The sequence below is a fragment of the Trichomycterus rosablanca genome, chromosome 5 (assembly GCF_030014385.1).
Source record: "Trichomycterus rosablanca isolate fTriRos1 chromosome 5, fTriRos1.hap1, whole genome shotgun sequence".
NCBI classification, from domain to species: Eukaryota; Metazoa; Chordata; class Actinopteri; order Siluriformes; family Trichomycteridae; genus Trichomycterus; species Trichomycterus rosablanca.
Window position 1 is genome coordinate 10594927 of NC_085992.1, and position 27924 is coordinate 10622850.

Below are 27924 nucleotides of genomic sequence, written 5' to 3' on the forward strand. Positions count from 1 at the left end.
TGAAAATGAATGAAGAACAAGCAGAAAGATCCCAAAAACTCTTTACTTTACTTGTAGTTCTGGTTAATTAAATGATATATTAATATTGTGGTAACATGAGGTATTAATGCCTTTGTTCCTTATTCTAGTTGTTTCTAGTGGTTTGTTTACTTTTCTTTAGACATTCCATCTATGCATGTGGACATAAACCTCTGCCTCCCAGAATCGTAAAATTTATTTCATATTTCTGATGCAATTTTATGATAAATTTAAAAAGGAAATTAATTTGTTAACTAATGTGTTAACGCAACTGGTTTTAACATAAAAAGGGAAGTCTAAATGTTCATGTTTTATCATTAGTAGTATTACTAAAACATTAGGAAATGTCAATGACGTTCCAGAGTGTAGGTCCCAGAATCCAGTAGATGATTATTGCTGACCTGGAAATTATATGAAGCAGTTTTGTAGCATGACCTCCTAAATATTTGTTAGTGATTGTTTGACTCCAGCTGCTGGTTCTCTTCATGGATTTGGCTGCACCTATTAGGTTACACCTAGAGGTAATTTGTTTCAAATCCAACTATAAAATGTTTGCTTTAAATTAGACGTTTCTGTAACATCGATGACTCTGTTTAAAGCCAAGCAAGTCTTACTTCTCACACAGAGGCGACTTTGCAAGAAAAAAGCTTCTGCTTCTTTTGTGTGTGTGTGATCACCAACAAAGCCAAGCTTTTAAATGCTGGTTTTGAAGCGGGAGCTTTTTGACTGGTTTTAGCAGCTTCTTATTTTCGAAGGACCTGGTTTTTGGGGGTTCCATATTTGGGTTGCCTTGTAAAATGAGACACAGAGAAGTCAGCAGATGAAGTGACTTTATTCATAATCAGTATTAAGGGATAACATTATGGACTTTTCTACTCCATTACTTTAGATAATTAGTGTCTATGGATTTTGGATCCAGCAGATTTCCAGAAAACCTACAATAAAGTTTAACTTAAATGTTTGTGTTAAGTGTTTGACCTTAAACTGAGCCTGTATGTAAAGTGTCATAGCAAGCATGTGATTGAATGTTTAAGATACTAGATAGATACAAGATAAGATACAAGTTACTATTGCTAACTAGGCTTTTATCTTAGTTTTTACTTAAACAGTGGTAGCCTAGTAGGTAGAGCGTTGGGCTATCAACCAGAAGATTTAAATCCAGGCTCTGTTATGCAGCCACTGTTGGGTCCTTGAGTAGTGCCCTTAACCCTGTCGCCTCCAGGGGTGCCATACGATGGCTGACCCTGCGCTCTGACCCCAGCTTTTTCTCTCTTCCAGACAAGGATATGCGAAGAAAGAATTTCATTGTACTGTACACCTGCATATATATATATATATATATATATATATATATATATATATATATATATATATATATATATATATACAGGGGTTGGACAATGAAACTGAAACACCTGTCATTTTAGTGTGGGAGGTTTCATGGCTAAATTGGACCAGTCTGGTGGCCAATCTTCATTAATTGCACATTGCACCAGTAAGAGCAGAGTGTGAAGGTTCAATTAGCAGGGTAAGAGCACAGTTTTGCTCAAAATATTGCAATGCACACAACATTATGGGTGACATACCAGAGTTCAAAAGAGGACAAATTGTTGGTGCACGTCTTGCTGGCGCATCTGTGACCAAGACAGCAAGTCTTTGTGATGCATCAAGAGCCACGGTATCCAGGGTAATGTCAGCATACCACCAAGAAGGACAAACCACATCCAACAGGATTAACTGTGGACGCAAGAGGAAGCTGTCTGAAAGGGATGTTCGGGTGCTAACCCGGATTGTATCCAAAAAACATAAAACCACGGGCTGCCCAAATCACGGCAGAATTAAATGTGCACCTCAACTCTCCTGTTTCCACCAGAACTGTCAGTCGGGAGCTCCACAGGGTCAATATACACGGCCGGGCTGCTATAGCCAAACCTTTGGTCACTCGTGCCAATGCCAAACGTCGGTTTCAATGGTGCAAGGAGCGCAAATCTTGGGCTGTGGACAATGTGAAACATGTATTGTTCTCTGATGAGTCCACCTTTACTGTTTTCCCCACATCCGGGAGAGTTACGGTGTGGAGAAGCCCCAAAGAAGCATACCACCCAGACTGTTGCATGCCCAGAGTGAAGCATAGGGGTGGATCAGTGATGGTTTGGGCTGCCATATCATGGCATTCCCTTGGCCCAATACTTGTGCTAGATGGGCGCGTCACTGCCAAGGACTACCGAACCATTCTGGAGGACCATGTGCATCCAATGGTTCAAACATTGTATCCTGAAGGCGGTGCCGTGTATCAGGATGACAATGCACCAATACACACAGCAAGACTGGTGAAAGATTGGTTTGATGAACATGAAAGTGAAGTTGAACATCTCCCATGGCCTGCACAGTCACCAGATCTAAATATTATTGAGCCACTTTGGGGTGTTTTGGAGAAGCGAGTCAGGAAACGTTTTCCTCCACCAGCATCACGTAGTGACCTGGCCACTATCCTGCAAGAAGAATGGCTTAAAATCCCTCTGACCACTGTGCAGGACTTGTATATGTCATTTCCAAGACGAATTGACGCTGTATTGGCCGCAAAAGGAGGCCCTACACCATACTAATAAATTATTGTGGTCTAAAACCAGGTGTTTCAGTTATTTTGTCCAACCCCTGTATATATATACACACAGATACAGGTGCTGGTCATAAAATTAGAATATCATGAAAAAGTTGATTTATTTCAGTAATTCCATTCCAAGTGAAACTTGTATATTATATTCATTCATTACACACAGACTGATATATTTCAAATGTTTATTTCTTTTAATGTTGATGATTATAACTGACAACTAATGAAAACCCCAAATTCAGTATCTCAGAAAATTAGAATATTACTTAAGACCAATACAAAAAAAGGATTTTTAGAAGTGTTGGCCAACTGAAAAGTATGAACATGAAAAGTATGAGCATGTACAGCACTCAATACTTAGTTGGGGCTCCTTTTGCCTAGATTACTGCAGCAATGAGGCATGGCATGGAGTCCATCAGTCTGTGGCACTGCTCAGGTGTTATGAGAGCCCAGGTTGCTCTGATAGTGGCCTTCAGCTCTTCTGAATTGTTGGGTCTGGCGTATCGCATCTTCCTCTTCACAATACCCCATAGATTTTCTATGGGGTTAAGGTCAGGCGAGTTTGCTGGCCAATTAAGAACAGGGATACCATGGTCCTTAAACCAGGTACTGGTAGCTTTGGCACTGTGTGCAGGTATCAAGTCCTGTTGGAAAATGAAATCTGCATTTCCATAAAGTTGGTCAGCAGCAGGAAGCATGAAGTGCTCTAAAACTTCCTGGTAGACGGCTGCGTTGACCTTGGACCTCAGAAAACACAGTGGACCAACACCAGCAGATGACATGGCACTCTAAACCATCACTGACTGTGGAAACTTTACACTGGACCTCAAGCAACGTGGATTCTGTGCCTCTCCTCTCTTCCTCCAGACTCTGGGACCTTGATTTCCAAAGGTAATGCAAAATTTACTTTCATCAGAGAACATAACTTTGGACCACTCAGCAGTCCTTTTTGTCTTTAGCCCAGGCGAGACGCTTCTGACGCTGTCTCTTGTTCAAGAGTGGCTTGACACAAGGAATGCGACAGCTGAAACCCATGTCTTGCATACGTCTGTGCGTGGTGGTTCTTGAAGCACTAACTCCAGCTGCAGTCCACTCTTTGTGAATCTCCCCCACATTTTTGAATGGGTTTTGTTTCACAATCATCTCCAGGGTGCGGTTATCCCTATTGCTTGTACACTTTTTTCTACCACATCTTTTCCTTCCCTTCGCCTCTCTATTAATGTGCTTGGACACAGAGCTCTGTGAACAGCCAGCCTCTTTAGCAATGACCTTTTGTGTCTTGCCCTCCTTGTGCAAGGTGTCAATGGTCGTCTTTTGGACAACTGTCAAGTCAGCAGTCTTCCCCATGATTGTGTAGCCTACAGAACTAGACTGAGAGACCATTTAAAGGCCTTTGCAGGTGTTTTGAGTTAATTAGCTGATTAGACTGTGGCACCAGGTGTCTTCAATATTGTACCTTGTCACAATATTCTAATTTTCTGAGATACTGAATTTTGGGTTTTCATTAGTTGTCAGTTATAATCATCAACATTAAAAGAAATAAACATTTGAAATATATCAGTCTGTGTGTAATGAATGAATATAATATACAAGTTTCACTTTTTGAATGGAATTACTGAAATAAATCAACTTTTTCATGATATTCTAATTTTATGACCAGCACCAGTATATACAATATATATACAATGTACAATAAAATTAGCAGGTACTAAGTTAAAACATTAAAAACACAATTTGTATTCTACTGAATGTTCAAAATTGCATTAAAGTGTTCTATTTGTTGATTGTAAAATAAGTACATTTTCAACCAAGAAATGAAAGAAATAGTAATGTTTATAGCGGACAGTGTGAGAGGGAATGAATAAAGGAAATCGGGTGCAGTTTAGTGTTTTTTTTTTTGTTTGTTTGTTTGTTTCAGTCCAATTAGCAAATTAGCTTTCATTATGTCATGTTTACTTCTCGTGGAATGCTTTTGTACAACCACCAGTAGACATTTTAGCACAGTCTTAGCATTTCAGCTTATAGTTTTCTGTTTTACTGATTACAGCTCTGGGAACGTGTCAGTCATTGTTAAGTTAATAAGACTCCATATTAATAGATGTGATACTAGCATTGCTCTGATTTCCACTGGTTTAAATAACAAAACTTTATTTAATCAAACGTGTTTTTTAATGTATGGTAAAATATTGACGACTGGTAATGGTTCAACCTCTAGCTTTTAGAATGCAAGTGATGGACAAAATAATGGAAACCCTGAACGGTATCTAATTAGGATTATGTCTTTTTTTAGTCTTTTGCCCTCAGATTTTTTTTTTCTTTTTTCTTTCTCTCCAGTCACCAGACTCACACGTGATTAAAGCTTTATAAGAAATTATGCATTGTAGACTTTGAAGTAGATCTCGACCCCACTTGTCCCTCAGCATGGAAGATTTTGTATCTGTCTGCATCTCACCGCAGACTGTGCAGGACTTGTATGAGTGCATCCAGAAAAGCTCTTTCACATCTAAACAGAGGTCAGGCAGAGGTAGCTTTACACTTTATGCACTGGGCTGTAATCAAAAAGGTCGCTGGTTCAAGCCCTGGCACTGCCAGGTTACCACTGTTGGACCCTTGAGCAAGGCACTTAAGCCTCAGTTGCTTGAGTTGTATACAGTTACAACTGTAAGTGACGACATAAAATATACTGCTAAATATTGTAAATATAAATGTAGATATTGTTAGAGATTTTGTTTTCTTTAAATAATGGCGAGTTGTGTGATCCTGTCATGATCCCAATTTTTCTGGATGGTCTCAGATCCACCATGACCCCCATCAGCAGGTGTTGATAAATATATATTTTTTATTTTGGTGTTCAGGACTATTACAGACTGAGAATACATATTTAACCTTCAGGCTCTCTCTCTCTCTCTCTCTCTCGCGCTCTCTCTCTCTCTCGCTCTCTCTCTCGCGCTCTCTCTCTCTCTCTCTCTCTCTCTCTCTCTCTCTCTCTCTCTCTCTCTCTCTCTCTCTCTCTTTCTCTCTGTTGTTTGGTAAATGGGTGTGGAAAGGTAGCAAGCTTGAGCTGGATTACAAGCTTTACACACTCGCACACATTCACACCCCACAGATACTTTTCCTTCGGCAGCTCTCACTTCTTTACAATCTTATACATAAGTTTGTTCACCCCTTATTAAATTTTTTATTTTGTTAAAAATATGTAAACACGTCCCCTACAGTCTACATACTTTTACCATATTTTAATACTTTATCTTTGTTTTCTGAATTTTGCCTTATGAGTAAAATAGAATAGAAATTGTGATACATAAATTGGATACTGTAAGAGGTCCATGAACACAAGGTGTGATGAGTTTGGTCGAGGAATTCCAGTGACCTGCACAGAGCCCTGATTGCCTTATTAAAAAGATTTAGGGTGACTTGGAATGGCAGTTGCTATATCATATGAAGTCCAACATCAGTGCCCGACCACACAAATACAGATGTTGGTTGAATGGGTACAAATTCATACAGACACACATCAAAACTACATTAGACGTTACATGCACAAACATAACATTTTTAAATATACTATAGATTTTTTTTCTGTAGGTTGCCCAAAAAATTGTAAAGTGCTGCTTAAATTATTTATTGTTTTTTCTGTTCGTCTTTGACTTGGTCTGTTTAGTCTCTCCCGTCCCTATTACAATTAACATTTTGAGATCATAAGTAAGATATGACAGAGCCTCTGCTTTTAAATACAGAAGATTCATTATTTCTGCAAGACATGAATGCAAAACATCTGCTAAGTTTGATAAATTTCATTAATTTTATTCTTGAAGTTGTCAGAACCTGTTCATGATGAAGCTTTGAGGACCTTAGGGTGGAGTGAGTGTGTGTGTGTGTGTGTGTGTGTGTGTGAGTGTGTGTGTGTGTGTGTGTGTGTGTGTGTGAGTTATGTCTTAGGAATGAAGGGAGAGGTTCCTGCAGCTGCATGTCTTTAATCACATTCTTCTAAAACACTGTGATAAAATGGCACACCAAATCCCTCTATACCAACCATGTGCTGGTGCCATTTTGTACTGACACTGGTTTGTACGCAGTGGCATTTGTGTTCTGATCTGTGTTACCTACCGCCCAGACTCCCTCACCTGGACAAACAACATCATAACATCATAAATACATTAACGAGCTGAAAAAATTGCTCAGTCTACCCTGGAAAGCATAAAAATATCTGTGATCGACTTGGGATCAGCTTGTGTGATTCTGTACTTCATAATCAGGGTTGTGCACAGTAACCAACACGCATACCTAAATAGAACTATCTACATCATGCGCTGGTGTGTGTTATTGTGGGCCATGTCCATAGGGTGTGAATCGAGTGTGTGGTTTAGTACTGTACATGTCCACAGTAAACCAATTACAGTCTTTATTATTCTTATTTATGTATTTGTTTTTTTCCCCACCAGGTGCCATAATGTCGAGTGGACAGGAGTCAATGGGTGACTTGATTCCCCCAGACATGCTGGAGATCTTTGCCCAGGAGCGACAGAGTAAGCGGGGCAAAAGGACCAGAAGACGTGGTTCAATCAGCAAAGCGTTCACATGGTTTAAGATACGTCGCCGAAAAACCCAGCGCCTAAATAAAGAAGTGCACATAGAGCTACTGACACCTGGATCACCTGTGGAGATTCCACTGCCACCACCCAACAAAGGTATCTCACTTCTGCATCATATATTTACACCTAACACAGGTGAACACCTACAACTAATTCAGGAGATTACTTGGACCAAATACAGGTTCACACTGAACAGAGAATCACTACAGGAGGTTACCTACAGGTAAACCCACATTTATCTAACAAAGGTGAACACCTAATATTGGTAAACGGCTAAACTTAACAAAGGAAAAACCTATCACAGGTAAACTAACACCTGTTGCTTTCCAGAATAGTGTGGTGTTGCTTGTCATTGCAGTTTACATTTTTAAGCTCTCTTATGTTGAAATTTTAACTGTTCCATTTCTGAACATGTGAATTCTAGAGCTCAGTTATTGCTTTCTTAAATGTCTTTGATATGAATTATTTTACTCTATTACTTTAATTATAAAAAATGCTTTTTGTTGCAAAGTAAAGAAAAATGCAGTTCAGAATGGTGCACTATTAAGTTCTAGGCCTCTGATTTATTTCAGAATATGTTGTTTTTAATGTTTTAGCCTCTAGAAACTTAAGCTATAGTGGTCAGAAATACTTGTTTTAAAAAGCTGATCTTGTTCTTGTGGCATTTTGTGATTAGGAATTGTTAGCTGTTCATTCTGGAGTTGTGTTTTTAAGCTGCAATGTTTTGTAATCATGAGCTTAAATTTTCTCGATCTCTCTGCGATTATTGCATCTGTGCCTTCTACAACTCTGAGCTGTATTTTCAAACTCTTTGTAGTCTATAACATTTGTTACATTTTGCAGCCTTGAGTTTTCTGAACATGTTACAGTCTTGAAATCACTGTTGTTCTTAGGAACACTAAGGTTGAGCTTTTTGAAACAGTGCACCTCTAGAGGCTCAATCATACTGAAACAAATGTCTTTCTAGAACCTTCTCTGGAACTTAAAAGTTGCATTTGGGCAGCTCAGTGGGTAGAACTGTCACCTTACAGCAAGACGGTCCTGGGTTCGATACCCAGGTGGGGCGGTCCAGGTCATTTCTGTGTGGAGTTTACATGTTCCATGTCTGTGTGGGTTTTCCTCCGGGGCTCCGGTTTCCTCCCACAGTCCAAAGACATGCAAGTGAGATGAATTGGAGATGCAAAATTGTCCATGACTGTGTTTGACATTAAACTTGTGAACTGATGAATCTTGTGTAATGAGTAACTACCGTTTCTGTCATGAATATAACCAAAGTGTGTAAAACATGACATTAAAATCCTAATAAATAAATGTCATTTAAAACAGTTGCATTTAAAATCTAAGCTGGCATGTTCTAATACTTCTTTTTCATATATTTAAGAAATGTTTTTACTTATACATTTGTATTCTTGAATTAATTAATAAATTGCAGTTTTTGCATGCTTTTGCAAAATGTTCTCTTTTGTGTACAAGACAATACACATTCAAAGACAACACACTATCAATTTAAAAACTGGTTCTAGTCTAGACTGCATATTCTTACTTACCAAATCAGTTTGACCTGTTCTAGAACTCTGAGGTTTTATTCTGGAACTCTTCATGTATATAATGTTTTTTTAAATATATATATAACTGTGACCAGATCAGGAGTGTAAATTACAAAAACTAATGGACTCCTAACTCACAGGAGCTTTGAACTTTGTTTGGAATGCTGGTTTCAGTTTATCTAAATGCCCAGACAACATGCCGTCCTGGTCTGTGATTTCCCACAATGCTCTGCGGTTACTGTTTGCTTTTTGTGGGTGGTGTTGTGGGTGAGTCATTGTTGTGACCTTTGGCCTCTGGGAGAATGCTTGATTGCTCCAGGCCCCCCTCACACTGAGCTGTGTACAGTCTACACTGGTGTACCGGTTTACCCAGTTTGTGTGTGTGTGTGTGTGTGTGTGTGTGTGTGTGTAAGATGATTTTTTTTCTGATTGCAACATTTTTTTTTGCTTCTCTTTCTGTTAACCAGTGTCAGACACCCCCCCCCTCCCCCACACACACACTCCTCTCCATGTTGTCTGTATGTGTGTGTCTAAAGGTGTTTGCTGAGACATGACGTTTTCCAGTGGAAATGTAAACCTTGAGAGGGTATAAGGAATTTCCCTTTTCTGAGTGCCTGTGTTGGTGCCTGTGTTGGTGTCTGTGAAAGTGTGTTTGAGTGTGTGAAAGAAAGTGTATGTGCATATTTGTGTGCATTAGTGTGTGTCTGAGAGAGAGAGAGAATGTGTGTCGTTGTGTGTGTGTGTGCACGCCTGAATGTAATATTGGAAGGTTTTGATGAAGGACTACGCCTTAAACTTTGTATTGTATTGCTTCAGAGAAATACACGCAACCCTAACACACTTATATACACACACACACACACACACACACACACACACACACACACACACACACACACACACACACACACACACACACACACACACACACACACACACACACACTGACACATTGTAATATCTAGCTGCCCAACACACTTGCGCAGACAGATAGTGTCACAGTGTGACACACACTGCAACACGCCCAGCACCACATATACACTATACACATCATAAGGTCTTTAATCAGTACCATGTTATAATTATTATAATAAAGCGGCTATTAGATTGCTGCAGAACTGTGTGTGTGCCTGTGTGTTTGTGTGAGTGGTAGCACTGCTTTGATGTTTGTGCAGTGTCCCCATTAACAGGAAGGTTGGCAGATTTCATAAACACCAGTGGAACCTTAAACCCCCGGCACAGCACAATTGTTTTTGTGTTCTAGAACCCAATAGCTGGTGTGTTATTGAACTCTGACCTGTCACATGTAAAAACCTGCACTGCTGTGTTCTAGATTTTTTAGCTGTTGCATTCTAGGACAGTGAGTGTTATTTTCTTTGTTCCAGAACTTTGATGGCTGTGCTCCAGAAACTTGCTGCTTTTTTCTGAACCCTGAGGTGTGAACGTGTTGTTTTGTGATGAACCTTTCTGCTGTTAAATTTGAAACATCTGTTATCATCATCATCATCTCTAAACTGTTAGATGTTCTAGAACACTGAGGTTTTAGGACATTGTGTTTTATAACTTGTAGAACTCTAAGCTCAGACCCTGCAATGAACTGGTACCCTGTACAGAAATGTTTCTTAAACTTTGCCCCCCAGTGTTTTAGGCTGCCCCTGGATTAACCTGATGCACTTAACCCCTAAGGTGTTGCTTTTTAGGACCACTACATTGTAAAACCCATTTGTTTCATTTTTGCATTTTAAAGGTGCTGCATTCTGGACGGTAAAGCATTTACCACTTCGTTGCCATTCCTTCTCACATTACTTAAGACATTTTGGCACAGTTGCCAGTGTTTCAGGTTTTTTTTATCCCATTCTTCCTGCAAACATGTCTTAAGGTGTGCAACAGGATGGAGTTGTGTTTTTTGTTGAAAATTTGAACACATTCTCTCTGGCAGGCCAGTCCAGTACCCGTACCCTCTTCTTCTGCAGCCATGCATGCAGCATGTGGTTTTGCATTGTCTTGTTAAAGAAATGCATTAACATTCTTGGAAAAAGGCAGCATATGTTGCTCTAAAATCTCAATGTAATTTTCTGCATTATGCTGCCATCACAGAAGTGTAAATACCTGTGCCAAGGACACTGGCAAAACCCCATATCATGACAGACCCCAGCTTTTAGACTTTCGATTGCGGATAACAGTCTGGATGGTCTTTTTCGTGTTTGGTCTGAAGCACGTGTCATCCATTTTCTCCCCAAAAAATCTGAAATACTGATTCGTCAATATACATTTCCACTGTGTGATGGCCCATCCCAGGTGCCTCTGAGCCCAGAGAAATTGCGGCCACTTCTGAACATGGTTAACATAGTTAACATAAGGCTTTTTTGCACATATTGCCCCTTACCCGTGTGGTTATATCAGCTATTGATGAATGACTGTTCTTGATGCAGTGCAGTTCCTTTAAATTGTTTTATGATATCATGCTCTGCAGAGGAAGAAATATGCTATTTCCCTTTCAAATCTTTGTTTGAGGATCATTATTTTTAAACATTTCAATAATTTCATTATGCCCATCTTTGTTTTTGTTCCAAATAATGATTTTTTAACCTCATTACTAGCCCTAAATCACCTCTGTCCCAACCTTTTTTGAATGTGTTGCAGGCCCTAAAGGCAGAAATAGATCTATATAAACAAATTAAACAGAGTTGACCAGACAAAACAATAAATATCCTGGGTTCATACACTAAAAAGTCATGTGTTAAAAACGACACAGAATTTCAACACATGTACGGAGTGTGCTCAGGGACGACACATACTGTGTTGATTTAAACACAGTAAATGTGTCATCCTGTTTTTGCACACCCACTGTGTTAGGGTACTTAACACACACAATGTGGTGTTCTCACACAATGTGTGTTGATTATGTGTAATCAAGAAAATGGGTCAAATAAAGACGAATACAAATGTAGCCATTTTATTTTACTGTATAATATATTACAAATGTTTAAATAACATTCTTTTTTGTGACAATACATTAAAACAAGATTACAAACAGTTTAACAGTAAATGTACAAAATATATATTCCTTGAACTTTCTTTTCCATTCTTAAAGATGGTTGCAAAAACTCGTAAAACGTCCGTTTCTCTGCCCTAAAAGAAAGACAAAAAAAAATCTCATTACAAGGTACTGTGTAATCACAATACAAAATATTAACTGAGACATTTACAACATTTAATATTTTGAATAACATTCTGATTAGTCAACCAACCAAATGAGTAATCAGGTAACAACTAATATTCCTCCAAATTTGTCATCAGATGTCTCCAATTATTCACATAGGCTGTTTAACAAATTATTAAACAAGTCACCTGAAAGCTACAGTTACAGAATACAAGCTAAAATGTTTCCTTTACCAGAATAAAGTAAATCGGATGATGAATTTTGGAAGAGTTGTGCTTTACCCTAAATATATCCACCACTACTACTTTAATGCTAATAACAATAAGCAATGTTGCTAACGATTCGATTTAAAGAACCGATTCTTCCGAACCGATTCTGCACTTCCGAACCAACTGCATTAGGACCACTAATGAGTCAATCGATTCAGTTTTTCGATTCGTTTAAACAGATGATTTAAAAGAACCGATTCAGTAAAACGAACTGAGCTAAACTAAGCTAAAACAAATGTTAAAATGATTAAAATTCGCTTCTCATAATGAGATTTAACTTAAATAATGTTACTCAATCGCTGTAATCACATAGTCAGTTAAGTAAATTACCTTGAGAAAACGAGAAACAGAGGGTTGCTGAGGTAATTTTATCCACAGTCAGTCTGTTTGTGTCATTTTGAGCAAACTAAAAGTCCAATTAACGGTTAGCCAGTTGGCTAACGATAAATAATACCAATAAAAAGAAAGACTAGTCAGGTTTAACAGAACATTTATTGCTGAATAGGAACAGAAAAGCAAACTTAGGTTTATATTAATGTAATTCAGTGCCTCCTTTTTTACTTAACTAAGTCAATTGTCAATTAAAGTCGATTGTTAAAACAGGTCACAGGGTTAAAACCTACGTTTTATAGCTTTGCTTGACTTCATAAAACACACAACAAAACACTGATAAACATGAGCTACATAAACATTAATAAAACAGTCAATACTAGTTCCTTTTGCAACTTACCAGTAAGGTTATAAGGACGGATCCTGCTGCTCCTTTCCTTGCATGGTCCAGAAAGAGGGAATCGACCGTGAAACACAGATGTACTTGATAGGAGAAATGTGATTGGTTAACGCATATTTTTATTTATTAATTCATTTTAAATCTTACATGTGAAATAATCTATGTTTTTAGTCATGAATGCCATTATTTTATCCAACAAATTTAAGTAAAATTGAATAAATATATATTTTTAAACAATGTATTTTCTCACAGTTCTACACATAAATGTGTAGACTAACTATTGGAGTTACTTTACACGTGTCTGTCTGTGTAAAAAGGGGCCAGAAATGACACAAAACGTGTTACAGACCGCAGGACACAGTAGCTGTGTAGAAAAAATGACACATTACTTCTTAGAGTGTACTGTCTGCAATGAAATAAAAGTAAAAGCAAATGTAAGAAACTGCATTCCTTATTTGCATTTCCATACTGTCCCAACTTTCTGATTTGGGATTGTACATTTAAGAAGTCTGAAGTGAACTTGAACTTTGCTGAGTCCATGTTTGTTCTGCACAGTGCAGTGTATTACGAACTGTGAGCCATGTTGCAATGTGTGTAATGTAAATAAGGGTGTACACGTTCTGCTCAAACAGAGCCACAAAAATCAAACACACAATCATGGTGAACTAGATTGGGGTGGAAGCTAATCATACGTCTGTACAGTGTGTTTAAAAGTAATATGAATGCATTTATTACATTGCAGCTTTGCATGTTCACAGAAATATGCAAAAATGGATGTACACATTCATGTGTGGTGCTGCAGGATGCAAAATGAATAAAAAGATTATTGTTCATCTGGTATGTACACTTACATTTTCCTTAAAATCAACAAAACTAATTATATACACAGACGATTCAGAAACTATTTAGACCTTTGCTGCCACTTTTATGATCCTTAACATGTCTAGAACTTAGACTTACTTGTTGCCATCTGAATTGATTGGACATGGTTTGTAAAGGCTCACTTGGGTCTATAAGGGCCCCCCATTTACAAGACTAAAACCAGTCATGATGTTCAAGAAGCTGTCTGTGGATTTAAAACAACACATTTGTAGGGTCAGCCACTGATATTGGTCAAGAAAGCCTGGCTCACAGTTGACGTTCCAATTCATCCCAAAGGTGTCCGAAATGCCTTAGATCAGGGCTCTGTGTGGACTATTGGAGTGCACAGGGACACAGTTATGCTCCAGTTATATCAGGGGCAGAAAGGGTCCTCCCTACACTGTTAACACAAAGTATGTTTCCAGCATGCAGGACACACTGACTCCACTCCCACAATGCAGTGCTGCAAGTCCAAACATAGTTTCTCCTTGAAAAAAAAAAAATCATTTCAGCACTGTGTGGTTTGAACAGGAGTGTTTTCCATCATCCCTCATCGGACTGTATTATATCATATGGAACATAAGCTTTATTTTGGAAAGCTAACCACTGGATTAACAAAGGCTGATGTGAGGAGAATAAAAACATGTTTACAGTGTAACATTGCCGACAGACCCACAATAACCCGACAGACAGAAACGCTTCTTTAGCTTTGCGTGTCTGAGTGATTTTAACTCATTTGTTTCCACTGTAACTGTGCCAGAGAAAAATTTCATATGCAAATGACAGCCTGGGAGAGAAGATTAGCTCAGTATGTGTGTTCAACTCGCCAGTCATCAGCAGCGTTACTGTAGCCATGTCCACTATTTTTTGTTGGACATTCCTGTTGTCCTGATACCGTGGAGGTGGTGTGGAGGACTTTGGGAGTTTTTATGAGTGTTTATAAAAGAGTGGGAGTTTAGGTTTGTGTTTGTGGAGTGTGTTTTTGTTATATGGGTGTGTGTGTTTGTTTTATTCCAAACCTTTCCAAGCCTCACTGTGCGCGTTCCCACACAGATGAAGTGTGAAGTCGGAAAACCAGTTCTATCATTTGAAAGGCAGGGTTTACCTCCAAACCACAAAACACACGCTGGTTTTCCGATTAAAAAAACACATGCGAGAGTGTGAGAGTTCTCATGGTGCAATGGCTCTTTTCAAATCGTGTTTGTGCTGTTCAGTGTAGCTTTGAATTAGTTAAATTAGGAAAGTGTGGGTGCTACATAACACCAAAATCCTGTGGTCATGGGTTCAAACCTGCACCTGTGTGTGAAAAAGTCAGTAGGTAAGTATCTGATGCTGTGTTGGATTGGTCTGTACAGGGTACATTTTGTGCCTTGTGGTCGGACCATGAACATGATCAGGATGCGGATTAAATGAATAATAAAACTCTTGCACTGAACTGTTACAGGGGTTGGACAAAATAACTGAAACACCTGGTTTTAGACCACAATAATTTATTAGTATGGTGTAGGGCCTCCTTTTGCGGCCAATACAGCGTCAATTCGTCTTGGAAATGACATATACAAGTCCTGCACAGTGGTCAGAGGGATTTTAAGCCATTCTTCTTGCAGGATAGTGGCCAGGTCACTACGTGATGCTGGTGGAGGAAAACGTTTCCTGACTCACTTCTCCAAAACACCCCAAAGTGGCTCAATAATATTTAGATCTGGTGACTGTGCAGGCCATGGGAGATGTTCAACTTCACTTTCATGTTCATCAAACCAATCTTTCACCAGTCTTGCTGTGTGTATTGGTGCATTGTCATCCTGATACACGGCACCGCCATTGGATGCACATGGTCCTCCAGAATGGTTCGGTAGTCCTTGGCAGTGACGCGCCCATCTAGCACAAGTATTGGGCCAAGGGAATGCCATGATATGGCAGCCCAAACCATCACTGATCCACCCCCATGCTTCACTCTGGGCATGCAACAGTCTGGGTGGTACGCTTCTTTGGGGCTTCTCCACACCGTAACTCTCCCGGATGTGGGGAAAACAGTAAAGGTGGCCTCATCAGAGAACAATACATGTTTCACATTGTCCACAGCCCAAGATTTGCGCTCCTTGCACCACTGAAACCGACGTTTGGCATTGGCACGAGTGACCAAAGGTTTGGCTATAGCAGCCCGGCCGTGTATATTGACCCTGTGGAGCTCCCGACGGACAGTTCTGGTGGAAACAGGAGAGTTGAGGTGCACATTTAATTTTGTCGAGATTTGGGCAGCCGTGGTTTTATGTTTTTTGGATACAATCCGGGTTAGCACCCGAACATCCCTTTCAGACAGCTTCCTCTTGCGTCCACAGTTAATCCTGTTGGATGTGGTTTGTCCTTCTTGGTGGTATGGTGACATTACCCTGGATACCGTGGCTCTTGATACATCACAAAGACTTGCTGTCTTGGTCACAGATGCGCCAGCAAGACGTGCACCAACAATTTGTCCTCTTTTGAACTCTGGTATGTCACCCATAATGTTGTGTGCATTGCAATATTTTGAGCAAAACTGTGCTCTTACCCTGCTAATTGAACCTTCACACTCTGCTCTTACTGGTGCAATGTGCAATTAATGAAGATTGGCCACCAGACTGGTCCAATTTAGCCATGAAACCTCCCACACTAAAATGACAGGTGTTTCAGTTATTTTGCCCATCCCCTGTACATCGCCACATTAAAACCAAATTGGAATGGGAAAACGCGATGTCTAGTGTGTGTGTGGGTATACTTTCAGGGTATTTAATAGCAATCTTGTAAAGTGGCATCTGTTCTCATGTCAGCTTCCACTTGCACCCACATTTTGCTTTTATGAATGATGTTCCTGCAGATCATGCACCCACTTTGAAAATTGGTAGTTGCACGTAGCTGTTCTTACATATCATTGTACCAGTACAGCTGAGAGTGGAAATTGGTCACAAAAAAACAAACTTTTTAATATGTGATTTTATTTAACAGTAAATTCAGCATAAAAAAAAAAAAATAATATCAGTGTGAAGCATAACTATTAGAGTTTTTAAATAATCAGGGTTTGATTATTGGACTGTTACGTTAGCTGCTGATAGTTCAGTTCCTCTTTTGGTTTGCATGTTTATTTTTACTGTTTCTATTTTCAGCTTCTTTTTATCTCCTGTTTTTATTTCTATATACAAACATCTGGATCATGGGTGGCATTGGTGCAACATTCCTAACCTGTATATATATGTGTTTGTGTGCTTGAACATGTTCTTGCATGTGTTTAAATTAGAACTCTTCCCCCTAAGTTTAAAGAATGTAAAGTCAAAAGTTTACATACACAGGAAAGTTATTTTTCTGTGAATGAAAGGACCACCCAGTTCATTCTCCAAAAAGTTTATTGTTTGTGTATCAAAAAACTACAGGGTAAAAAAATATAAACATCAAATAGATGATCAATGTGCTTGTGTATAAAGTTTTACAATGTTGTTTAACTTTGTGACCTGACTATATAATTCCTTGTTACTGGATTTGTTTGACGATAGCTGCTGACTGTGCCCATATAAATAGGGCTAGTTTGATTGAAAAAAGCGCATCACCCTTATGCAAAGGGCAAAATAAATATAAATTTATGTTTAGATGTAATCCAGGAATCACCAAAGAAAGCTGCTGACAATTGGTTGTCCACAGTCACGTAAGCAGACTTGGAGGCTGCAGTGCAAGAAAGAGTCCTTTTTTTAATTTATTTTTTTCTCAAAGGTGCCAAGTTTTGAGTAGATACTTTTTTTTGCCCACCAGCGTTTAGCCTCACAGTGTTGCCCAGCGGTAGTCCTGCTGTAAGGTGAATCCACTGCAACCCTGTTTAGGATGAACGTTACTCCTAACTGTTGTGTTCTCCTGGCAGCAAACATGTTTTGAAATGAGTGTCCACTACTCCCAAGTCCAATGGCAAGGTGCTTTGCACCACTTCAACAGATGCTTGACATTTTTCATGATGCTCTTTGGTGACTAAATCCCAATCCATGAAGCTCCTCCTAAACAGTTTTAGTGCTGAAATTGCTTCTACAGAAATCAAACAAATTAAATTGTTGGAAAGGTGGCATCCCATGTTAGTGCCACATGTAAATGTATTGAATGTTTTATTGGAGCCCATTCCTTTTGTTTTTTTGAAAATTGCAGTTGTGTGCTTGATTGTGTGTACCAGTTAGCAATATGTCTACCTAAATGCCTAATAAAGCATAATGCCTAATAAAGCATAATTGCTAAAACACAAAATGCTTGGAATGTTTAACTCCACCTAGAAATGCACCATACTGGTGTGGTAGTTTGAGATTTAGATTGTATGACCGTGAATAACCTGTATGATTTGCAAAACAAGACAGGCTAATGCGTAGCAACCGTGTACTTAAGTGTGTACTGATGTAGAACATTCATATCACAATATTCCACATGACCACAATACAGTCATCATATGTTATTACATGTCTCAGCTTATTTTACATTCTATTCTATTTAATACTATTTAATGTTCTTATTTATTGCTTGCACCTTTGTGCCTGGGGCAAAATTAAACTAAAACTTTAAGTTCAGTGTCATGTTAAAAATTATAACACTGGACTTTACAAATTTGTACTTAATATGCTCGGAAGTTACAAACCTCATTACTTTCTTGAGACTTGTTTAACATCTACATGGGGCGGCACGGTGGCTAAGTGGGTAGCACTGTCGCCTCACATCAAGAAGGTCCTGGGTTTGATCCCCAGGTGGGGCGGTCTGGGTCCTTTCTGTGTGGAGTTTGCATGTTCTCCCCATGTCACAGTTTATTTAATTGTATTACCACCAAAAATTACATTTAAACAGTTGTCACTCCCCCAAAACAAATGTATGTATATGTTAAATATGTTAAATGCCAGGCTGCTTTTTACTAGCCAACTTCTACACAAAATAATGATCAATTGTTTAGATGTTCATTTCAGTGAGTCGTGTTTGTTCAGATCATGTTAATGTTGGCGTGTTCAGAAACTTTACAGTGGTGAAATTGATGTTTACTTTATTGTAGTCACTTCCTGTTCTCTATGAAACGTGTTAGAATAATCAAGCATAAGATCTGGATCTTCTCCCGTCTGGGACAGTTGAACACTTATGCTAGATTTTAGACAAATTTGACTACAGAATGATACATCATTTATAAACTTTTTGTAGTATTAACGTTTTGTTCAGCTTCAGTCCTTAAACTTTAGGGCAACTTTTTCTTTTCTCTGATCCAGTCCTGACATCTAGTGGAGGTTGGAAGCTAGGAGCAAGGAGAAGTTTTCTTCGTGAATTCACTAATAGGATATTTACAATAGCTGGTTCACAAACCTGATAAACTCCTGTTATGTTCCCCATACTTTTTTTTTTTTTTTTTTTTTTTTTTAAACTATAAACCTTCTCCTTACCTTACGAAGCTTTCAAGAAAATTCATATTTAAGATATGCTACACAAACATATTCCATTAACTGTTTGTTTAGAACTGTTTGTCTGTTCAAAGAAGCCAGAACAATATCATTTGCCATATATAAACATTTTTAATTTTTTTTTTCTTTTAGCCTCTAAAGTAGAGTCTGAGCCCACCCTGCCTGTCCAGCATTTCCAAGAAAATGTGTTTATTGAAGGAGATCGTCCAAAATACGTGCAGGATTTGATGTCGGAGGCTCGGGAAGGCCTGAAGTACCTACAGCAAAACGGTACATGCCCAATTCTGTATTAATTGAGTATTAATAAAAATGGCTTGAGATGAAGTAAAACTGCATATAGTAATTTTAAAGACAGTCACCTTTTTGTGTTAATGACCATGATTGCTTTTATATATGTATGTTTTTGTATTTTTCCAGAAGATGGAAATGGGCTGGACTTTCAAGATGACCAAAGTGTCATTGTAAGTCTTCTCTTAGTATTTTATATTCTAATATTGGGCTTTATCTTTAACTTAACAACACAACAAAGAAATGCAACTGTAAACCATTCGTTTTTACCTTTAGAAGGTTTCTCATGTTTCCAACATCCTTTTCTTTGCAGTCATCAGTAACAGCTCGTACTGATGATACGAGCTTCAGTGAATTAAGGATGTCTGAGTCTGAATTCTCTGCGGCCGATACCATCTCCACACGCTCCATGCGTTCCACACGTTCTTCTGTTTCCTACCAATCTGCACGCTCTGGACTTACCCGTCAAGGTACGGACTGGTTGTCGAACAACAGTGGTTCTGATTCACAGTGGGTTCTCAAGCTAAAAAAAAAACAATAATAATATTAATAGGAAATATAACAGCTGTTCTACATTATTACTAGATAGTATATCCCAACACTGACTAGTCACTCTGAAGAGCCACAAAGAGCAGCAAAGAAATGAAAGGGACATTGGAAAATTTGTATCAGCCAATGTGAGGGCAGAAAACTGTATAAAAGGTGGTAGAAAACAGTTATAAAAGGTATGCTGCATGTCAAGACTTTTGAGAAAGACCCACAAAAATACACCACATGTTGTAATGTATTATTATGTACTGTAATGTACAGTTCAGTAATGAATTATGTATTGTAATGTAGGTTCATCCTTTGGGCCTTTAAAAGAGGACAGAAAACATGGAAAGAGGTCCAAGGTGAGAAGCATGGGTGTAGCTCCAGGAATCCCACGGCATGTACAGAAAGAACTTGGTACGTTTTACTAATGCAGAAACTGTCTCAAACGTATAATCTCTAAAAAGTGCAACTGTTTTAATATGTTTTTTTTTTCTTTTTTAAAGGGCTTGACCGAGCTGCATGGACAGCATCCCAGTTCACCAGTGCACAACTGTCCAGTGGAGGTGTTAGTATATCCACTGTCGTTCCCACTCTAGAAAGTATATCAGTTGCCTCAGAACTGGATGGGGCACTGGAGCACCTGCAGAATATGAATAGCCTTGAGCCACAACTTCAAGCAGAAGGACAAAAGTGTGACCTTGCCAATATTCAGCATTTTCTACCCCAGTCTTTGGATCCACAAAAACCTGGTTCACTTGGTGTTCCCTGGGTAACCACATCAGACAATTGTCCTCCCAGCTCAGTGATGTACGTGTCTCCTGAGGCTATGTATAAGAACCAGATGATTTACAATGCATACCTTCCTCCTTCTGTTGATGTCGTGGAGCTCAAGCGCAACAGAAGTCGCAGCAGTGTTCGCATGGTAAGCAAGAGCAGCCTGGCATCAGCCAGCCCGGCTCCATCAAGAGCTTCATCAAGGGCATCCTCACGATTCTCGTCACGACCCTCATCAAGGTTTTCCTCACGGCTTCATTCACAGGCCTCTTCCTATAGGACTGGTCCCCTGTCAGAGGGCTCTTTATGGAGTAACTCCGGTTCATCTGAGACATTGATCTCAGACTCATCCACCATTTCCAACAGCAGCAATCCCAGACTGGGCAGCAGAGAAAGCCAGAGAGAGGATGGAGAAACCCATCTTAATGTTAACATAAATCAACCTATCCACTTTAATGGTGGTAACAGACAGGGGGAGACCTTCGTGAAGTCAGGAACCACAGCGCAGTTCAGTCGCAGCCTTTCTGTAACAAAGAAAAACAAGAAACCACCACCTCCACCAAGGCGGTCTAACTCATTGCACACACAAAATTTTCTTAAGAGTCAGAAAACGAAAGCTGGTGCTGGTTCTGTAGAAGATACATCAGGCTCAAATGGGTCATTAAAAGTTGTATCACCATACAGTGCTTACATAAGTTCATCTGCAGGGGGGAAACCCATTTCTCACACCAATGGAAAAAGTCACTGGACTAAACTTAAGGAGTCCCTACCATATGTACAATCTCTTGCTGCTAAGGGCACTGTTCCCTCTCCATCGTTAATAGCTCTAATGGCTCTTCTCGACATTCCAGATCCTCCTCATGTGCTAGCTCCTCAAGCACCACCTCCTGAGACATGGGCACACAACCAGCGCACCTTTCATCTACTGTGTGGATCTGGACCTGTCAACCTTGAGCACTGGGCCCAAAAGAGAGGGCTAAAGATTGAAATTTTTAAGACAGTCAGTGCACCCAACCTAACTCGGCCAACAAAATGGAATGGTGCCATTGTGTCATCTAAACCAGTTAAGGGGACACTTCAAGGATATCCACCTTTGAATGGCATGAAAGATAACAGTAAAGCACCTAACAAAAAACTGATAACTCAAAGTCAAGAAGCTAAAATCTCTGATATCCAAAATAGGACTCCTTTAACAAAGGTGTCTTCTGATGTCCTGCCTAATTATGGCAAGACTGTATCGTTGTCCTTACTTACCAGAGTCTGTCCAACCCCTACTCCTCCACCACCACCTGAACATATACCTCCTTTACCACCAACAAATCAAGTTAAAGATATAAATGAAACTGTATCTGCTCAAAAAGTAGAGCTCAGAGCACCTTCTGAAGAGCTTATATGCCCCCCTCCACACCCTTTGTTTCCACCTCCTCTACCTCCTGGGAAAATAGCCTCTCCACATCTTTTATTTGGGCAGGATAAAACTGACTTTTCATTTGCAATACATAAAATTCCACCTCCTCCACAAGGGATTCCACCTCCTCCACAAGGGATTCCACCTCTTCCACCTGCTGTCATTCTGCCTCCTCCATCAATTATTCCGCCTCCTCCACAGGTGATCCCAACTCCTCCTCCACCAGTGTTTCTGCCCCCTCCACCAACTGTCCCACCTCCTCCACAGGTAATCCCACCTCCTCCACAGGCTATACCACCACCTCCAACAGAAATTCCACCTCCGCCACAGGCAGTCCTATCTTCTGCAGCTTTGTCTACTCCAAAAGTAACACAGGAAGTATCTTCAATGCAAAGTAAAATCACTTCAACAGCTAACATTCCTCCCCCACCACCATTACCCACTGATATAAAAAAAGAGGTTAGAGCAATTATAACAGACCAACAGGAGAAGCATCAGCGACCACCGACTCCCCAGAATGTTGCTGCAAAAGAGGAATCTCCAACCCCAGTGGTCACCCAATCCCTCTTACAGATGGTTCGTCTTAGGTCGGTTAGGTCTAATCAACAAAGCAATCAAGAGGCACCTCCAAAGCCAATGAGAAGATCTCTAATTCTGAGTGATACCTTATTGTCTACCGGTGATTTAAAAGATAATTCTCAACTTATTGCATTTACTCAAGAGGTTCACGATACACCACAGGTACAACCTCAGCCTGCAGCTTTTGAGCCAACTACTGCTAAACCCAATGGCCAGACTAGCAGCACTGATCAAGAAACTCAAAATACAAGCACTGATCCAATCAAAGAGTCAAAGCCAGCAGATCCAACACCAACCATTTCTGGAGAGGAAAATAAAAATGCAGCAACTGAAGAATTAGTGATGCCAGACGTAGAACCAAAGGATCAGCTATCCATCATCGACTTGAAAGCCAAGAGTAATGAGCCAGAACTTCAAAATGGCTCTAGTAAAATTGAAGACAAACCAAGTACAACCTTGCTACAGTCCTCACCAAAGCCCCAAACTTTGATCCTTACATCTCCCAAACTCTCCCCTACTCAAAAAATGCCTCCAGCTAGTATTCCACCATCATCTATGCGTCTTCAGGAAGCAATTCGTCTGAAGACAGCTGCCATGTCTTCCAAAGACAATCAATCAAAGCGCCTGAGTCTGCATTCTCCTCCACCATCAGTTGGTGGAATCTCACCCACATCCACAGCAAACTTTATCTTCTCCAAGAGCACAAAAAAGGTGGTAATAGAAACAGCGTCATCTCCAGAGGCCCAAGCAGGTTTGCGAAGGACCTTGGTGTCCGAGTTAGCTTCTGTTTCTCAAACAACCAAGCCTCCTGGCTTGCAGACTAAAAATACCAAAGTGCCTCCTCCTGTTGCTAAGAAACCTAGTAGCAAGAGTGAAAATACTGACAATCCCTCAGAGACTGAGAGTAATGCTGACACTGAGCATGTGCAAACTGCTGGCCAGTAAGCCCTGCCCAAGAAAGAGGATAAAACATCAGGAGTTTTATTTGAACCAAATTCTTATAAGACCTTAGTTTAGGACTGTGGATTTCATGTGTTAATTATTTGGTAACATAAAACGAGTAACCTGAAATTTTGCAATTAATTTAGATTTCATGGACATTAGTTTCAGCTGTTATGAACGGAAACATTCTAATGAAATGTTAAATTTGGCTGCAGTGTGAAGGACATCGTGTCGGAACTTAATGCAAATGAAGCCATTGGGACTTTAATAACTTAAATCAACAATAACTTAAAAACAAACGGTCAAAAGAATAGGACTTAATTACAAATGAAATTGAGATGCTGAAGTTGAAGAAATGAATGAGAAAAAGAGAAAGTGGAGCTTAAAGAAAGAATTAAGAAAGGTTCAAGACAGTAACAGCAAAAGATTGCTGGTCAATTCCCTTTGTAAAAAAGATCATGGAAATTCATAGTGGTACACAATGTTTATTGCAGTTGAAATCAGGGTTTTGTGCAAACCACTAAACTATACTATATCCTCATGTTTAATACATAGCAGAAGAGTCATGCTTGAACAGAAAAGCACCTTCCCATGCAGTTGTAAGCATATAACTGATTTTATACCACTGTTAGCAATGTGTCACTAGTGTCCACATACTTATTACCATATAGTGTATAATTTGTTTTTTAGATGTTTTAGTTTCTATTTGAAGCTAAGCGTCACTGTATTTGCTAATATGCAAGTGACGTGCATAGTGCAGATCCTATGGAGGAATGAAATGCAATTAATGGGAAGGAAAAATAAATGAGAAGAATGGAGAATAAGGACATAGCACAATATGATGGACAAAGTAATGTTATGAGTAATGTTTTCCAACAATATGTTTGTAATGTAGTTCAATAATGCTTTTTGGGGTTTTGCAGGTGTTGGTGAGTTATACATTTAGATAATTAAATTTCATGTAAATAATTACAGACTTAAAGTTCTGCATGTACAGTTCTAACCTTCAGAACAAATTTCAGTTGGTCTGTTGACTGGACCTTCCTTAATTAAGCATCTTATATTGAATTTTAATATATGTTAGTTCTGTGCACTACCATCCTGTTTGTATTTGGGAAGGTGCTTATTTACATTAAATACTTTCTTCACTCTGCTGCATTGTTAAAACATTATGATTTTTTAACTTATTGTTACAAAGCAACAATCCAAACGCTAAAGTTTACTGATTCATTTAGTTTAAATATTTTCATTTTGCTCCTTGGTTGTTTTTTTTCATGAAATATTTCACATATTTACAGAAAGCAAATAGCATGTTTAAAATATTAATATAATCAGTTTGCTTTACAGTGGCTTGACTTGTATTTACAGTGTGCAGAACTGCAGAAAAGTTAGTTTTGTTTTGTTTTAAGATTTATCAGAGCAGTATGTTCATTTCTGTTAAATGTCAAAGCACCTTATCCATTGATCACATGCACACTGGATTAAATCTGGTTTCTACATAACACTAATATTAAATCTGTAAATACATCAAACTGTTTTACAAGCATAAAGTATAATTCTTGCCATGAATATCACAAATGTGAAAATGGCGTTAAAAACTAAATAAATAAACTGTTCTGATGACTTTTTGTGTCTGTCAGTGTTAACTAATTTTCTTAAACTCTTCTAAAGCTCTTAAACTTCTCACCAGCTTGTGCTTTAAATCTTTTTTTTGCATGTTTAATCTGTGTGCACTTAAGCAGTTTGTTCTGATGTAAGTGATCACTATCACTGGTGTTACTGTTTTTTTCTCCACTTTTCTACAAACCCCATTTCCAGAAAAGTTGAACACTGAATACAATAAAAACTGTAATTTGTTAAACTGTGTTAACTTTTATTTTACTAATAAAAGTACAAACAAATAAATACTATGTTTTTACTGACAAACCTAATTGTATTCTGTAAATATAATAAAATAAGGTTGTACAAGTAGCACTGTTTTAAAAGGTTCTACAACTAGCAGTTCAACTTAAAACAGGTGAGGTCATCAAGACTGAGTACAAAAGGAGCATCCACCAAGGGCTTAGTCTTTGCAAGCAATAAGGGGGCATAATTCACCACTTTGTGGCAAACTTTATGGTACAATTGTAAGCTCAAAGACAATAATTTTCGTCGAATGACTGCAAAGAATTTGTCTTTTACCATCTACAGTTAATAATGTAATGAAAAGATTCAGGGAATCAAGAGAAATCTCTGTGAAAAAAGGCAAGGGAGAAAACTGCTGCTACATCTGCTTGACCATCAAGCCTTCAGAAAAAACTGTCATGCTACTGTTATGAACATAGCCACATGGGCTGGGGAGTAATTTCGGAAAATTCATTGTCACTTAATACGGTCCATTGTTGCATCAGGAAATGACATATGAAACTGTATTATGCAAAGAGGAAGCCATATATTCATTTTGTGCAGAAATACCAGTGAGTTCTCTAAGCCTGAAGTCATCTAAGACGGACAAAAAGACAGTGAAAATGTTGGATTTTATGTTTCATAGATGAAAAAGACAATCCTTACTGTTGCCAACGAAAAGTGCAAAACCCAGAATCTGTAATGACATGGGTGATCTGCAGATCTGCTACTTTTGGGACATGAACAGGGGCGGCTCATTCCTTAGGGTGATCGGGCGACGCACCACCAAAGGGCGAAAGGGAAGAAATTTTTCTATCACAGCTGTGACTGACCAATCAGCGTCCAATGTTCCGTACAGTACCACCCCTTTTGCTCTCATAGATTTTTTTTTTCAAACTGCAGGCGCTGCAATACAATCTGAATAAGTTCCAGGTCTGAATCTGGTGTCGTGATCTTGTCACCATGACGGAGCAACTCGGAAATGCCATTGAGTCATCGTGTAATCAGGATAAATTAGCAACTAAAGAATTTGGGCCACCCAGACCAAGTTTAAACATTAAGCAAGTATCTACAAAGAAGGGGAAATCATATGTTACACGTAAATTACAAGTAAGTAATATAATTTTTAAATTGTGAATTGTGATTGCACTTATTGTATCTCCCCAATTGTTTAATTGTTCTTCTTTATTTATTGCACATCAGCCCCGATGCCGATCTTTATTCTGGATCTGCTGCACCTAAAATAAAATGCTCTCTGATGAAGACTGAATTAAATTGTTAGTGTGAAGGCTTTACTTTATTTTATGATTAATGGTAAAGCTGGTCTCGCTCCATGTTCAAAGTTATTTGTGAGGGCAAACTGACAGATGACTTAAGATGTTAATTATTTAAGCTTTAATTTACCCATTGAACGAGTCACCTTGGCCATCATCGCAACAATTCCCCACCCCGAGAGATTTTGCAGGAGCCGCCACTGGACATGAGGGATATTGCCAGGCCTCATTCTGCATGAGTTATAACAGTGTGGTGTTTCAGGCCCACCTGCAGTCCAGATCTGTCTCCTATTTGTGTATTTGTGTGTGTATTAGGGTTTAAATTATTCTGTATGAATGAGACAATAAAGAATCAGACAACAGTGACCACAACCTGTTTAGCAGCTCAAGTCTTGTCTACAGAAGAATGGGTAAAAATTGTACTTGCAAAACTGCAACAATTAGTGTCTTTATTTCCAAATTATTAAAAGATGTAAGTAAAAGAAAATGTGATGGGTTCAGTGGTATTAAAAGCAGTCTCAGCTTTTAAAGAAAGGCTAAAATAACAATAACATAATCATACAAAAGCTAGATACATACAGAGACCAAGCTGACATATAATGAAATAACCAGCTTAGCTTAGTCAGTTAAGCTAAATTAATGACACTAGAGTCTTTTCATCTAAAATGAATTAATTAATCAAGAGTCTTGTTACAGAAATGATAAAACATTAGAGCCATAATAAATCATGCTACTTTGACTTTCATACTTAAGTACATTTGAAGGTAAATACTTTAGTACTTTTACTCAAGTGGAGGTAAAAAGTATTTACTTTTACTACTACTTTACTGGAGTAATGTTTTACCTTGGATATCTCTACTTTAACTCAACTACATGGTTTATGTACCTTGTCCACCACTTACATTAGACAAAATGAACTTGTGCATATTCATAATGAATTCATTCATGTAATACATGTAGGAATCAATTATTAATCACTCATGAAATAAGACATGAATTCATGCTATTTCAT

At 38.8% G+C, this 27924-nt stretch overlaps 1 protein-coding gene and 1 long non-coding RNA gene across 4 annotated transcripts in view; one reads left to right on the plus strand and one right to left on the minus strand.

Moving 5' to 3' along the window:
* Positions 1 to 25680, plus strand: part of si:dkey-157l19.2 (NHS-like protein 3) — a 39839-nt gene extending 14159 nt beyond the window's left edge. For 2 of the 3 annotated variants that reach the window (XM_062995676.1, XM_062995677.1), the window contains exons 2-7: positions 7075 to 7320; positions 19362 to 19499; positions 19647 to 19690; positions 19831 to 19987; positions 20358 to 20465; positions 20555 to 25680. In XM_062995676.1, coding sequence (XP_062851746.1) covers positions 7083 to 7320; positions 19362 to 19499; positions 19647 to 19690; positions 19831 to 19987; positions 20358 to 20465; positions 20555 to 23757 — 3888 coding nt within the window. In that variant the 5' untranslated portion in view covers positions 7075 to 7082 and the 3' untranslated portion in view covers positions 23758 to 25680. The remainder of the gene's footprint in view (positions 1 to 7074; positions 7321 to 19361; positions 19500 to 19646; positions 19691 to 19830; positions 19988 to 20357; positions 20466 to 20554) is intronic. The other variant, XM_062995678.1, reaches the window with a different exon arrangement.
* LOC134314881 (uncharacterized) lies at positions 11723 to 13458 on the minus strand. The gene is made up of 2 exons (XR_010012431.1): positions 12934 to 13458; positions 11723 to 11903 (listed from the first exon to the last, which is right to left on the minus strand). It is a non-coding gene; the product is annotated as an uncharacterized LOC134314881 (long non-coding RNA).
* Positions 25681 to 27924: the final 2244 nt, after the last annotated feature.